General features: G+C 32.4%; 1 protein-coding gene and 1 long non-coding RNA gene across 2 annotated transcripts in view; both read left to right on the forward strand.

Annotated features, from left to right (window-relative positions):
- The window catches only part of LOC121378547 (E3 ubiquitin-protein ligase SMURF2-like), a 64,263-nt gene extending 58,839 nt beyond the window's left edge, over nucleotides 1–5,424 (forward strand). Inside the window, exons 17-18 of the mRNA XM_041506767.1 lie at nucleotides 64–148; nucleotides 718–5,424. Coding sequence (XP_041362701.1) covers nucleotides 64–148; nucleotides 718–817 — 185 coding nt within the window. The 3' untranslated portion in view covers nucleotides 818–5,424. The remainder of the gene's footprint in view (nucleotides 1–63; nucleotides 149–717) is intronic.
- A 335-nt stretch (nucleotides 5,425–5,759) lies between these two features.
- Nucleotides 5,760–11,509, forward strand: LOC121378797. Its single transcript, XR_005958764.1, has 2 exons — nucleotides 5,760–7,928; nucleotides 7,975–11,509. It is a non-coding gene; the product is annotated as an uncharacterized LOC121378797 (long non-coding RNA).
- The last annotated feature ends 3,098 nt before the right edge of the window (nucleotides 11,510–14,607 follow it).

Here is a 14,607-nt window from a genome sequence, read left to right on the forward strand (position 1 = left end):
GACGTTCTCTAGTGCTGGTGTTAAATGTAACACACTAACTCTTTTGTTTGCTGTTTGCTGTAGGTTCTACTGGTGCTGCTGGTCCAAGGCTGTTCACTATTCATCAAGTTGATATCTGTACGGACAATCTTCCCAAGGCTCACACCTGGTAAGTCTGGTGTTGTCACACTCCCTAAAATCACACCGATAGCAACAAGAAATAATGACTGCATCAAAAATCAATTCATATTGTCAGAAGTTGACTGGGAACGTATAGGCAGCACATTCAGTAGTACAGACATTAAATCCCATGTTACAACTTGGTATTAAATACAGACATTACTACGCTAGTTGTGAATTAAATTTGGTCTACAATTTGATGTGTTGCCTTATTTCTTTTTATCAGTATAATTTTAAAAAAAAATATTGTTTATATATACTGTGAAACAGTAAAATGTCTAAATCTGGCTCAGCTCAGATAGTGTTCAAAGTTTAAAAAATGTCCCAACTAAATTAACAAAAACGTTTTAAGAATTACATTTAATTTGAAAATTCAGTTTTTGTTTTTCAATTGCAGTAATTAAATTGATTCACATTATTTATGTTCAGTTTTATTTGTATTTTGTTTTTAGAATGTTATGACATTTTCACTTGTACTTCTAAAAGTTCACATCCTTATATGTATATCAGTTTACATATTTTTCTAATCTAATCTCCATGTGTCTTTCCATATTTCAGCTTCAACAGGATCGACATCCCTCCATACGAACATTTTGAAAAGTTTCTCAGTAAATTAACGTGTGCTGTGGAAGAGACTTGTGGATTTGCTGTTGAATGAGCAGCGCCATCAAACGCGTGTTGTCGCCTGTATGTTCTAGCTTGACTCCAAATAATGGCTGATGTTCCAATGGAGCCGCATATTCATGGGGTGAAGATTAATACAGCTTTCATGTGTGTCTGTGCTCAAAATGGCATAACTGAGATGGACGTTTCTCTACAACAAATCTCTCATGTTCACCGTTACGATTCACAAGACTTGAGATTGCTCTTGGCTACTTTGTTCAGGAGTAACAACCATTCGTAATGCAAGATGTGGACGAAGTCGAATTCACGGAACTGCATATTTTTAATACGATGATCATATTATTGTCTTGATAAAGAAATTCTATTCTTTAATCCGAATGGATTTGATTTCTTCTCATTGACAAGTTGTTAATAAATTATGAATATTTAATTAGCATAAGACAGAGTTCTTTAATTGACCTGGTAGTTAACATGGCATTAAAACAAAAGCATTTAATTTTTTTTTTTTAATTGATTTTGATTCAAATGTACTGTGTACAAGTTATGATTTTGTACAACATTGTAGCAAATGGATGTCCAAATGTGGTTTTTAATGTATGTTTAGAGGCTGAAGTAAAACAAGTACACTGTGGATGAATCTTATAAACAACATTATTAAAAAAAAGGCTTTGTCTTGTGCAGATGCAAACTTTAATGTGCTAGTGGTTTAATGGTTCAGGTTGTAAGCAATTGGGTGTTATTGGGAAACAGTTATTGTGCTTACAGATAAAAGTAAAACAACGTGTGTATTTAAATGTGGTGTTCCAAATCTGCTGGAATTTCATCATCGATCATCGGTTATAATCGGTTTACACTAACCGATCAAATTTTGATTACACAGTCAGAATTGTATGAACATAAGAATACCTTTCTTCATAATGTTCACATGAAAACAAACACCAACATAATTACATCAGTTCCATCTTCTAAAATGGAGGAACAGTTAGTTAACATTTTCTGGGACAGTCGATTGTGGCGTCATTGGAACATCACTACTTAAATGTTCAGGCATTTAACTGTGTTGCCTGGACTATGTTATAAAATAAAATAATAATTTAAAATTATAGGGAGGAAAGCTGCTGCCACTACACTGAATACTACAGCTAGCAACTAAATTATCTTTAATGTGTGTTTTCCAAATACAAGATAGCACATGCCATTGCCTTTTATAGTAACAAAATTAACTAGGAGCTATTCTATAAATAAATGTATTTGGCTTCTAGTCCTATCTCCCCAATGATTGGATTAAAAATATCATTCCACTCTTTGTCTATCCCATTCATAATTCTTGCTAGACATTTATTTGTAGAGTAATCCTTGTAGATAGTATACAAGTGGTGACAAAACAGTGTTGCTAAGTTTTGTACATTTTGCAGTTGGCGTTCGTGTTGTACAAAATCATAACTTTTACCTGTGTAATACAGACTGTTTTCAAAATGTGTATGTATGACCAGCATACATTTGGTACTATACCACACAGTCATGATCAACAACACTTTTTTTCTTTCATTTGTAAATGGTTTCAATAATATTTGATATAGAAATCAACTATTTTTAATCTCATTTGTATTGTATTTTATCCCTTTGACAACCATAATTGTCATCAAATGATCTGAAAGTGATGGTACACAATAAAAGAAATTGCTTCAACATGTGGGTCTCACAGAAAATGTGTAACATTGATAAGATTTCCAATTTTGTAAGACCTACATTCAGTACATCTCTGTGTCCTTTCAAAAACATTAATTTTGTATGGTTTTTTACATTCCTTATGTAGAAACAAAATCAGCAGTTTTGTCCTTTTTGTTTTCATCATCAGTCTTCATAATTAAGTATCATTATCTCACAATGATGTGAGAAGAAGTTAAAAAAAAGAGAAGAGAAAAAGATTTACATGTGTGTTTATACTTTATAAACCCTAACATGCAAGTAAAGATAATGTGAGAAGAAGGGAAACTGAGAGAAGAGAAAAAGACATACATGTGTGTTTATATTTTATAAACCCTAACATGCAAGTAAAGATATTGTGAGAAGAAGGGAAAATAATAGAAGAGAAAAAGACGCATACATGTGTGTTTGTAACTTATAAACCATAACATGTAAGCAAAGATACTGATTTGATTAACAGTAAGTGAATCGATGCACTAACGTGCTGTAATACAACTGATGTGTGTTGATTTACTATGAATGCCAAGACTTATTAAACAGTAATCTTCCACCCGAAGTTGTCGATCAGGTTGTGTGATTGTTTGACGTTTGATATATAAAAGTGTACCTGTGTTTTACAATGCAAAAAAACCAACCTTTGGATGAATGTGCATTTGAAATTGATCAATCCATAAGTATTTTCATGGTGTGTAAATGTTCCATTCTATATCTTGAGTGTATACTTACCTACTTTGTATTTATACAGCAGTTAAGTTAGACATCGAACCAGTTTTAATCTGTTTTTAGTAGTTTAGTGTCTGTATTAAAATATCTGTAAAGTTTCCCTAGTACACGACTTTCCTCAGAACTAGAGATGGTGAGTGAAGTGTTCACTCGATAGAAAAAGACATTTCACTAAAACCGCCATGACTTGGATTTTACGAGAGCAAAAGAAAAGATGTCCGGACCATAACAGCGAAGAAGAAAAAAAAAAAGAAGCTTCAATCACATGACCGGAACAGGAAGCAGAAAAAGATTTTGAGCCATCCCATTAGCTGTTAGGATAATCCGACCTGGGTTAAAAACCTACAAAACTTGAAGACAAGACTCCAGTTCTTGATAACGACCAGCATTCTGTTAAATATACGGTCAACAACACACACAGTCCCAGTGGCAGTGATCGATTTATATATTCTTATTATTGGTAAATCACATGTACATACCATTATTCCAAATACAAAAACTCTTGATTTGAAGATGTAACTGCTATATTATAATTACATTTTACCAGCCTTTAAACCACCAATGGCAAACACCATGTATACTAACATACAAAAGGAGTGTTTTAAATTATTTTTAGCATATATGTATATGTATGAAGGGTCCACGGGAATAACCTGTCATGTCACATTTTTAGTAAGGTGGTATTTTTAAATTTTAACATTTACAACTCTGCAATCGTGGAATATTTATGCCTAAGAAAGCATAATTTACCAACTACTTTTAATGACCTACCATAATTATAGATTTTTAATACTGACCATCTGTTTTGGCTTATCTCATGGATGTAACGTTGGACTTGAAACCGAGAATGAAAAGAAGATATGGACATTGAAGTAACTTCAAGTCTTAGTGTCTGAGGAAAGTCATGCATTCAAAACGGTATCTCTATATAAATCTGTTGTACGATATAACTCTACTCTGTACATTAGTGTAGATGATGGTGAATTTAATATTGGCAGTATATTTGAGTGCATTGAAGCAGTTTTCTTTACATAGCTGTATTTTCCACAATTGTCGCTCAAAGACATCTTGTATATATATACACACACACAGATACTCATTTCATAGACTGCAGTTGGTTGGTATTTCTTTTCCCATCTTTTTAATTTCTTGACATACCGGTTTGAGGATTCAGTTGCAGAGTTTTGTTGCCACTGGTTATCTTTCCTCAACAAGACTTCTGAATTTGTTGCCATTATAAGATATTTCTGAATAACAGAGACGGTATAATGACATATAAAATATATAGACAATAACTTACGAGTTACGATTATCTGTCCTGAGTGAAATTAATGTTGTCAATCGCGAGCTTTAGCGAGTGACTGACAACATAAATTTCACGAGGGACAGATTATCTGTAATTCCGAGTATCCAGTGGGTCATTGTATTTATTACCCATAGTATAAATAGTTTAGAAACTTAAACTTTAAACTTCTTACATGACACAAACTATATAATATACAAGACGTGAAAGTCTGAGGAAACTGATCACGTCACAAAAGAAAAGCAACGAGAGACTTGACAGTCAAGGAAACTGATGGCGTCACCAAACTAGCGTCATGACGTCAGCGGGGAAAGATAGCTTCTATCTTTCCCTAGAGAAAGATAGAAAATATATTCACCCGCATCTCACTGTCCATATGTGTAATACATTTTTTAAAATGTCAATGTCTGTACATCCTTTGTGTTTCTGGTCGTGCTAATGTTTATGCTAACTTAAACGTAATTATATTTCCTAATACATAGTTTTTAATTAGGTACAAAGTTTACTTTTAGGGCAACTACAAACATTAGGATAACCAAAAACAGTGTATGTACAGACACTGATATTCTAAACAAGAAAATGTATTCATTATGTAATTTTAGACATAAAAAAGTTCTGTTAGAAACATTTCAAAATGGCAGAAAACTAAGTATATTGTCTTTAACCTTATTTTATTTATCTTTTGCCTTTGTTTAATTTTTTTTAACTTAAAATTGTAATTTATTGTTGTCTGTTTTTATTTGTCTTATGTACAAGCATAAAATTGCTATTTTTGAAATCCAGTGTTGAAGAGTTTTTGTAAAAATGTTTTTATACAGTTTGAGGTGATTGCTATACTGGTTGTCATAGCAGAAGTCATGTAATAAATTCTGTAACACGTGAACAAAGAAAATAAATATGCAAATAAAGCTTTCTGTTCAATGTTTACTTTTGGCAAAGAAATAACTAAATTTATTATCCACATAGTTCAAGATATTCAGGGAAATATAATCAGTATGACCCACATGTGTCATAATGATTTCATGTGCACCACAAATGACGTAATTTTGCGAAGCGATGTCTTAACGTAATGTGGCTTCCTCGGTGTAAATACTGGTAAAAAAATGACGTCGTTTCGTCATCTCTTTTTAGTTACGTTTCAAACATTTTGACATGGTCCTAGATTGTTATTTATAAAACTAATATTTTGGATAATGTGGATAATAAATTATTACACTTGCGTGTGAATCTTACTGATTTTATGAAACTCATGTCAGGATTCATGTATTACCCGAGCGAAAGCGAGGGTAATACAATAATCCTGACACTCGTTTCGTAAAATCAGTGCGACACACAAGCATGTATAATAATCTCTATATCTAAGGTATTTTAGTATATAATAAGTGACATTCATGTGTTGTGAGTTTGCTGAAGTCTGTTAACTTCACAGCTATCAAAAACGGGGTGTTTTTTTTATCAGGATATAGTTTTCTGAGAACTTGAAATGATTTACTTGTGCTAGGTGTAATTTAATTGTGTTAAAATTTCAGGAGTGGTATATATTTTATCAATGGGTTAATACAAATTACAATTATTGATATGCACAGGGATACACAGTTTGTCAGACAGCTGGTTTGAGTTGTCTGAATTAAGTAAAGAAATTCCAGAATATTTCTTACAAGATAACATTAAATAAATATCTCTTTTTTTTAACCTTTTGGTCATTTTGTTTATGTTACATTTTTACAAAAATGAAAAGATATATTAATTTTTATATTTCAAAATTTTCTTCTTTAAAAATTCCCAATTCTTGTACAAATTTAATTGGGTTTATTAAACTTTAAGTAGTCTGTTCAAAATGAAATGTTCTGTATTAAAGTCCTAATCAAAATTTAATTATTCCCAACCTTTTTTTTTTTTTTTTTTTTTTTTTTTTTTTTTTTTTTTTGAGAGTGGGGAGGGTTAGTTCATGAAAATCCCTGTAATAAAAGCTGAACCTTTAATTGGTATTATAATTATCTATTACTCAGTGTAAACAACAGATGTTCTCTTCTGGGGTTTTAAATGTGGAGCTAGTTCATGTGTTTATTTTATACTTTATTGCACTTCTCATGTGATATTGCTACCACGGCAACATAATGTAACAAAAGTTATTCAGTTAATATCATTTTAATTGCTGTCTAACATAATGTGATTTTTATCCCATTTTGTTCTGTTCCAAAACAAATGTTTCAATTTGTTGGTCTTATACTGTAAAATAGTATTTCGTATCCTAACAAAACAGTAAAAGTCTGTAAAAGAAACTTTATGGGAAAATAACATGCTTAAAATTACTGCTTATTTAATTTTAATGTTTATATTTTCAACCATGTTTTGGTTTGTCATAAAAGACAAGTTGTATTTGTTCATATTTGATTTATGAGCTATGAGCTATATGCATGTCTACATACTTTGGGAATAACTGTTACGTCTCTATGTTTTATCTCCTTTCTTCAAAAGTAAATAATACTTATTTATATCTTTTTAAATAATACTTATTTATATCTTTATATATTTTTTAAAATGTCAAAAAGAACATATAATGGTAAGGCCAAGCAAAATAAATTTCTGGTCTCTGGTCAGTGCATGCATCAGTTTTGACCCTTGCGTGTCAACATTTATTTTTAATTTCCTGTGGTATGACACCAATTTTTGCTGGGCTTTTCTTGCTATGACGTACATGTAAAACCACATTTGGAGCCAAAATGCCATCACGCATGAAATAGGACGTGAATTCTGATTTCAATTTAAATACGCCCCTTATTTTGGTATCAAATATACCCACCTTTTATGTGCAATCCATGTTTAAAAAAAAAAAAAAAAAAAAGGAAAATTAAAAAAAAAAAAAAAAGCTGCATCACCATATCAATTCTGGAATTTTGATCTGACCAGAGACCAACTTTTTTTTTTCTCTCTCTTTTTTTTTTTCCCAATAGACCTATTTTGAAATCGTGTCAACAGCTGATCACCTTGATTGTTTGGAGCCTGTGTGGTAAGAAGATTAAGATTTAAAATCATTAGAGTTTATGTTCAGGACTCTGTTAAAATTAGCCATCTTGATTGTTCACAGGGTCTCATAAACTGAAAACCAGTTTTACGAAAGTATCATCTGCACCTGAAATTATGAATACTGGAAATACAATGTAATTTCATTGAAATAAAGAAAATTAAGATAATGGATGGTTATAATATACACTGTACAAACTTTGTTTGTATTCATGCTTGTGTTTTGGCAAGCAATGCCCATCTGTACATTTTCTCATTCATTCCCTCTGTTTTTTTCTTCTTGTGTGTGATATATAAATAATAGTGCCTTTTTACAAAACAAAAGATATATCTCAAGTTGTTTTTTGCTTTTTTGCAGTTATTAAGTCAGTACAACATACACAGGGAGGTAGAGCCTTCTGTTACTGAAAGGTAGAGCCTTCTGTTACTGAAAGGTAGAGCCTTCTGTTACTGGAAGGTAGAGCCTTCTGTTACTGGAAGGTAGAGCCTTCTTTTACTGGAAACTAAAACCTTATACTACTGGAAGGTGGAGCCTTCTATTAATGGAAAGTAGAACTTGTTACTGGAAGGTGGAGCCTTTATTTACTGGAAGGTAGAACCTGTTACTGGACAGTTGAACCTACTTCTACTGGATGGTAGAAAATCATGTTACTTGAAGGTGGAGCTTTCTACTACTGGAAAGTGAGCCCTTTGTTACCGGAACCCTCTACTGATTGAAGGTGGACCCTTCTGTTGCTGGAAGGTGGAGCCTTCTGTTACTGGAAGGTAGACCCTTCTATTACTGGAAGGTGGACCCTTCTGATACTGGAAGGTAGACCCTTCTATTACTGGAAGGTGGATCCTTCTGTTACTGGAAGGTGGACCCTTCTACTGGACAAGTTGTTGTTTGGAGCTCAATGCCAGTTTTAGTTAAACCATGATACAAGTTAACAGTCGGTGTTGGTAAAAAATTTTTTTTAAAAATTCAATTCTTGAATACACATTTTAAGGTCAATTTATTCTTTGATACATCATAAGAATGTAACTAAATCTTAAATTATTGTAATCTTTGTGATTGATATTCTCTTTGTCCAGACCAAAGCAGACTCTTCACCCCCCCCCCCCCCCCCCCCCCCCCCCACCCCCCATCTTGGCAGATCTAAATTGCTTCTGCTGTATGAATATGGCTATAAATTATTAAGTTTTTATGCATGGTATGACGTAATTAGATATTATAATTAGTGGCAGGATAATGCAACAGATAATTGTTTATTTTATTTGTAATTCCATTGACTGAATTAAAAAAATTGATGTGCTTGTGATTTAATGTCCATTAACATTCACAAGCAGAGAATTGATGTGTTTTTTTACAAAAGTGGGAAGGGGTAATTTTTTTAAACATTTTTTTTCAAAATACCCGGTAATATCTCACTGAAGGTTTTGTTTTATGAATTTCACTGCCAAAAAAATTATTACCATGAGTTTGGTGGCAGATGATGAAGTCCAGTTTTAGTGTCATTGACCTGTAGTGCTTAATGTTCATGTTTAGGCTTTGAAAAAAAGGAGGCGATAACCGATTCAAATACTTCACCAGCTGTTTTATCCTCTCGTTCAATATTTTGATTTTTAGCTGGGTTTCCATTACCTACAGATCAGTGACCAAAACATTCTCATTTGCAAGCACTTCTTATGTGATAGCCTTTCATGTTTTGAATGTTATTATTTATGTTAATGTTTCACCTTTTTAATGTAACTTTTTAACTTGCTGCATACAGATTGGTGTTGACAAATCTACCATTACATCATCTTGGAGCACCAGATACTTGTATGTTTTAAACTTTTAGTTCCATTTCTTACAGCATTCTAATTTGGTACTTTTATGTTAAAAAAAAAAAGAGAGCCTTTCAAAAGGTATTTTGGGGCATTATTTCTGTTTTCTTTTTCTAATGAAATATTTTTACCTTTGTAAACAGTTGGTTAAATTATGCACTTGTGTACATCATTCATAAATACAAATGGAAGATTTGTTATGGGTTTTGTTTTTATCAGGTAAGAAATTCTTGGTACATGTATAGTTATACTACACTTATTGAGCAGGGTTCCCAGTTAGGCAGCTGTCAGGGTGGGGAGGTTGTTCATTTTGTGCAAGATACAGAGAGGGTTTTTCTAAATTATTGAATTGCTGATATTAAAAAAAATTAGAGCATTGATTTGCTTACATTGTGACTTTTTCACTCTGGCGTATCATAGCAAATACTGTGATATAGAGTTAACTTGAATTGGGATCAAGCAATATTAAAATCAAATACTGAAATTATGTAACAGTGGTACATAAAAAGTAGATTTTACAACAAATAACTTTATTTTAAAATAAATTGACATTACTAGTATTCAACAGAAAGTTGTACATGGTATAAATTTTATATTTAAACTATGTAGGCAAAATAAATGTTGACACATTTTTGTATCTTAAATGATATAGAAGATGACCAAAGGCAAGAATAAACATTGCAAACGACATTGCTTATGTGACATTTGTTATACCAAGGAGGAAAAAAAACATGTTGATGCAAACACGTTTACAAGAATATAAAGATACCAAATAAATTTTTCATAACTAAATATTAGTTTTTTTGGTGTGGGGGTTTTCTTTAATTATTCAGAATGTAAGTCTGTTACAATTAATCTACTAACCAATGCAAATAGTCTTCGCCAATGATAACTAATGCAACCTGGGGCCACAATGCTTGTGAAAATTTGTCTTGACAGAACTAAATCATATTGTATAAGCATGGGGCCCAATTTGCATATCTTTCTTAATGGGAATCCTGCTAAGTAACACTCAAGTAGGCCCTATACTTGTGCCTTCAGTTCATCTTGTTAAGATACCTCAGTTTATTTATCATGCTCAACGACTGTGCAGTTCCAGGTGGTGTTTTTATATTGGATCTGGTCACTTTGAGCTGTTGATGTTATCAATGTTTTTCAATGAAGTCGTCCATTACACAAATTTTTATTGTCCATTTTTAAGTCACAAAATTTTATGGTTGTTCCTTCAGTTAGGGAGTTAGTGTTTTAGAGTTATTGTTTGAAAATGATAACGTAATGTTGGTTTCCTTTTCACTTGTGAATTTCCTTAGTGGATAGCAATCTACAGATTTATTGTAATTTAAAGATGAGATGTGCTATATAATGTTTTCAAAAATTTGTTCTGTATTCATTCTGTGTCATTTAAAGATCTCTTTAAATCCATTTTTTGTAAGCATTTTCTTGTCTGTATATATTCTTTAAATCATTTCCTTTGACTTATAGATAATAATTCAGGTATTCTAATACTGTGGGTTCATTTTTATTCCAATTTTGATGTGTAAAATACGACATAAACTTGAGAATAAAAAAAAAACAGTAGCATAAATTTGCCAAAAGATGCTATCAGTTCAATAGTAGATAACACCGTGAATACTGATGCCCATAAATTAACTTCTTTATAATGGTAGTTTTTTATTTTGTCAAACCATGATGGTCCAAAGAATGCACAAAGTATAATTTGATGTAATTCACTGAGATGAAGAGTTTAATTAGCAAACTGTTATACATTCATCTTCAGGATTACCCATATTTTACCATAGGAAGATCGAGTAATGGACATGGCAATTTGTTCTTCAATAAAATGTTCAAATAATTCTTCTTTTAGGGGTTTTTTTATCGCTCTTCACAACTTTACAACAAATCAATTTGTGTATGTTGACAGCAAGGGACAAACTATAAGTTAAATAATTTCACAAAGTTGAATGTTGGCCATGATTAAAATAGTTTTACTTCTGTATGTCCATGAAGAAACAATGGTGTCCACATAGCTGTCCACATAGCACCAAGCCATCAACTTGAATTTATATTTCTATATACGTACTTGTATTATGAACATTATTTTGTGCAGTCACATTTCTGATATTTTTTTTTCTAAATGTATCAATAAATGTGGTCAGTTTATTAATCATATTTGTTATTTGTTGATTCAAGTGCTACATAATGTTTTTTACTTCTTGGCACAAAGGTCTTCAGTTGATCAGAACATTGATATGGCAAACATCACATTTACATATGTCCTAGGTTACAGATTTACATGCAGTGGAAATTGAAGAAAGGTGCATCAAAAAAGTAAAGTTTGTTTTATTTAACAACGCCACTAGAGCACATTGATTTTTTATATTATCATCGGCTATTGGACATCAAACGTATGGTCATTCAGACAGGTTTTTTTAGAGGAAACCCGCTGTCGTCACATAGGCTACTTTTTTACAACAGGCAGCAATGGATCTTTTATTTGCGCTTCCCACAGGCAGGATAGCACAAACCATGACCTTTGTTGAACCAGTTATGGATCACTGGTTGGTGCAAGTGGTTTACACCTACCCATTGAGCCTTGCGAAGCACTCACTAAGGGTTTGGAGTCTGTATCTGGATTAAAAATCCCATGCCTCGACTGGGATCCAAACCCAGTACCTACCAACCTGTAGACCGATGGCCTAACTATGACGCCACCAAGGCCGGTAAAAGGAAAGGTGCATCAAGGAAAGAAAATAAAAACTGGAAAATGTATTCAAGACCAGCAGCCAATTTCACAAAACTTCTAAAGTTGACATCTGTGACTATATTTACAAGTGTTTAATATCTACATATATTTCATGAAGAAAAGTACAGAGTTGTGAAACAGAATGTATTTTATACACTTACGATGTTTTGTGAAATTGGACCCAGGTCTTTAGGCTTTAGATTGATCACCAACTTTCAATGAATGAATGAAAAAATGTTTATATTATCAAAGTGAGTACATAAGGAATGCTTTGTCCACACAATCTCTTTCAAATACATGTACAAAATGTTGAGACTGTTAAAGAACAGAAAACATTTTAGCCATCTCACACAAAAAAACGACCAGTGGTAAAAAATATAATTTTATTTCAAACATATTTTTGAAAAAGCTGAAAGACATTTGTATAGACAAAATGTAGAGAAGCTAAACAAAGTGATTTGATTACAAAGACATGTTTATAATGGTAAAATGGTTGCTTTTTATTACATACCTATTTAGTTTTACTATAGTGATAGACATTTTCAAACTGATAAATTTATCTTATATCACACATACATTGTATGTGTGATCTGGACCGGAACCTGTAAATGGGGAATTCTTTTTTCATTTTTACTAGAGTTGGCACCTTTTTATTACTGACGTCATGTCCGATTTACAAATTACGTCACAATGTATTTGAAACATTACACATAATTGCCAAAGAGTATGATTCTTAACGTTAAGTAAATCCATGAAAGGAGGATTGATTAATAGATTTAAGAAAGTGTAGTTATGACGTTAAATTAAAAAATGTTTTGGAAAAAATAAAAGAAGGTATGCAATAAATACAGAACTTCACATAAGTTGTTTTCACTTCCTATTTATTGCACTAGTTTCTTTTGCGCAAGAACATACCACCCAACCGCTATGTTGTCTCGTGGTGTATATATATTCTTGTGCAAAATAAACTTGTGCAATAAATAGGAAGTGAAAACAACATGTGAAGTTCTGTATATGTATCAACCTCACTAGCATATAAATCTGCTGAAAGTGAGCAATTGTTAAGATCAATGCTTATGTGGATGGAATTACTTTAACTTTGAAATTATTCTGCTCAAGACAGAATATGCTATATCCATCTGCTTATCTTTCCACCTACTTTAAGTACCTACTTGTGAGATAAACTTGGAGACCAGCCTCAGTGTTGTAGTGGTTAAGCGATTGAACATAAGGCTGGTAGGTACTGGGTTCGTCTTCCAGTACCGACTCCCACCCAGAGTAAGTTTAATGACTCAGTAGATGGGCGTAAGACCACTATACCAATTAAGTACTTCTCTCACAAACAACCAACCACTAAAACACTGTCCTGGACACACAATCCAGATAACTGAGGTGTGTGCCCAGGACAGTATGCTTAAACCTTCCTTGGATAGAAGCATGGAAATAAGGATAAATGAAAGTTTGTTTTGTTTAACAACACTACTAGAGCACATTGATTAATTAATCATCAGCTATTGCATGTCAAACGTTTGGTAATTCTGATTCCCCTAGTCATCTGAGAAAACTTGCTACATTTTTCCATTAGAAGCAAGGGATCGTTTATATGCACTTTCCCACAGACAGAAAAGCAATTACCACGGCCTTTGACCAGTTGTGGTGCACTGTTTGGAACAGGAAAAAACCCCAATCAGTTGAATGGATCCACAGAGGCGGTTCAATCCTGCGACATAAGCACCTCAGGCGAGCATTCAACTGACTGCACTAAATCCCATCCCTAAGTATAAATGAATAAATTAACATACAAATATGACACGGCCGATGTCATACATAAATTATAATGGACAAGTTATCAGTTGTTATCGAGCTTAGGTTGTGAGCTTCGGTAACTGACAAATGAAAAAAAATTCATAATAAGGGATAACAGGTACTGAGTTATTACATTTATTACCCCAGCTTTTTTTTCTTTTTCTTTTTTTTTTCAATATACATATAATATGAACTACTGTATAACAGTATTCACTTTCAAATAAAATCTTTTAAAAAGTTTTATTTTATTTTAAAATAATGTTTTATCACAAATTGAACAATGGAAAAGCAGTTTTGTCTGTTTGTCAAATCATATTGTACAATGTACCAATAGTCATGGTTTTATAAGAGCTAAATTGTCCAATAATACAGTACATGTATGTTACTCCTGTGAGATAATATGAATAATATTAAATAATAAATTTTGCCAAGTGACAGACAAATATGGTAATCACAGATGGTTGGAAGCCAGTGCATACAAGAGAATGCCATTCTCAAATGCACATGCACACACACATGCACGCACACACGCACGCACACACGCACACACACATGCAAACACACACAAACATAGGTATATCATTATTTTACCTTAAAAACAATATATATGTTTTCTTTGGTAAATATTTAAGCTGTATGAAACAATTTCAGTGGTTATATCAATATGTACAATAATACGAAAATTAAGACATATAGTCCATATATGTGT

This window comes from Gigantopelta aegis, chromosome 8 (genome assembly GCF_016097555.1).
Source record: "Gigantopelta aegis isolate Gae_Host chromosome 8, Gae_host_genome, whole genome shotgun sequence".
Lineage (NCBI taxonomy): Eukaryota > Metazoa > Mollusca > Gastropoda > Neomphalida > Peltospiridae > Gigantopelta > Gigantopelta aegis.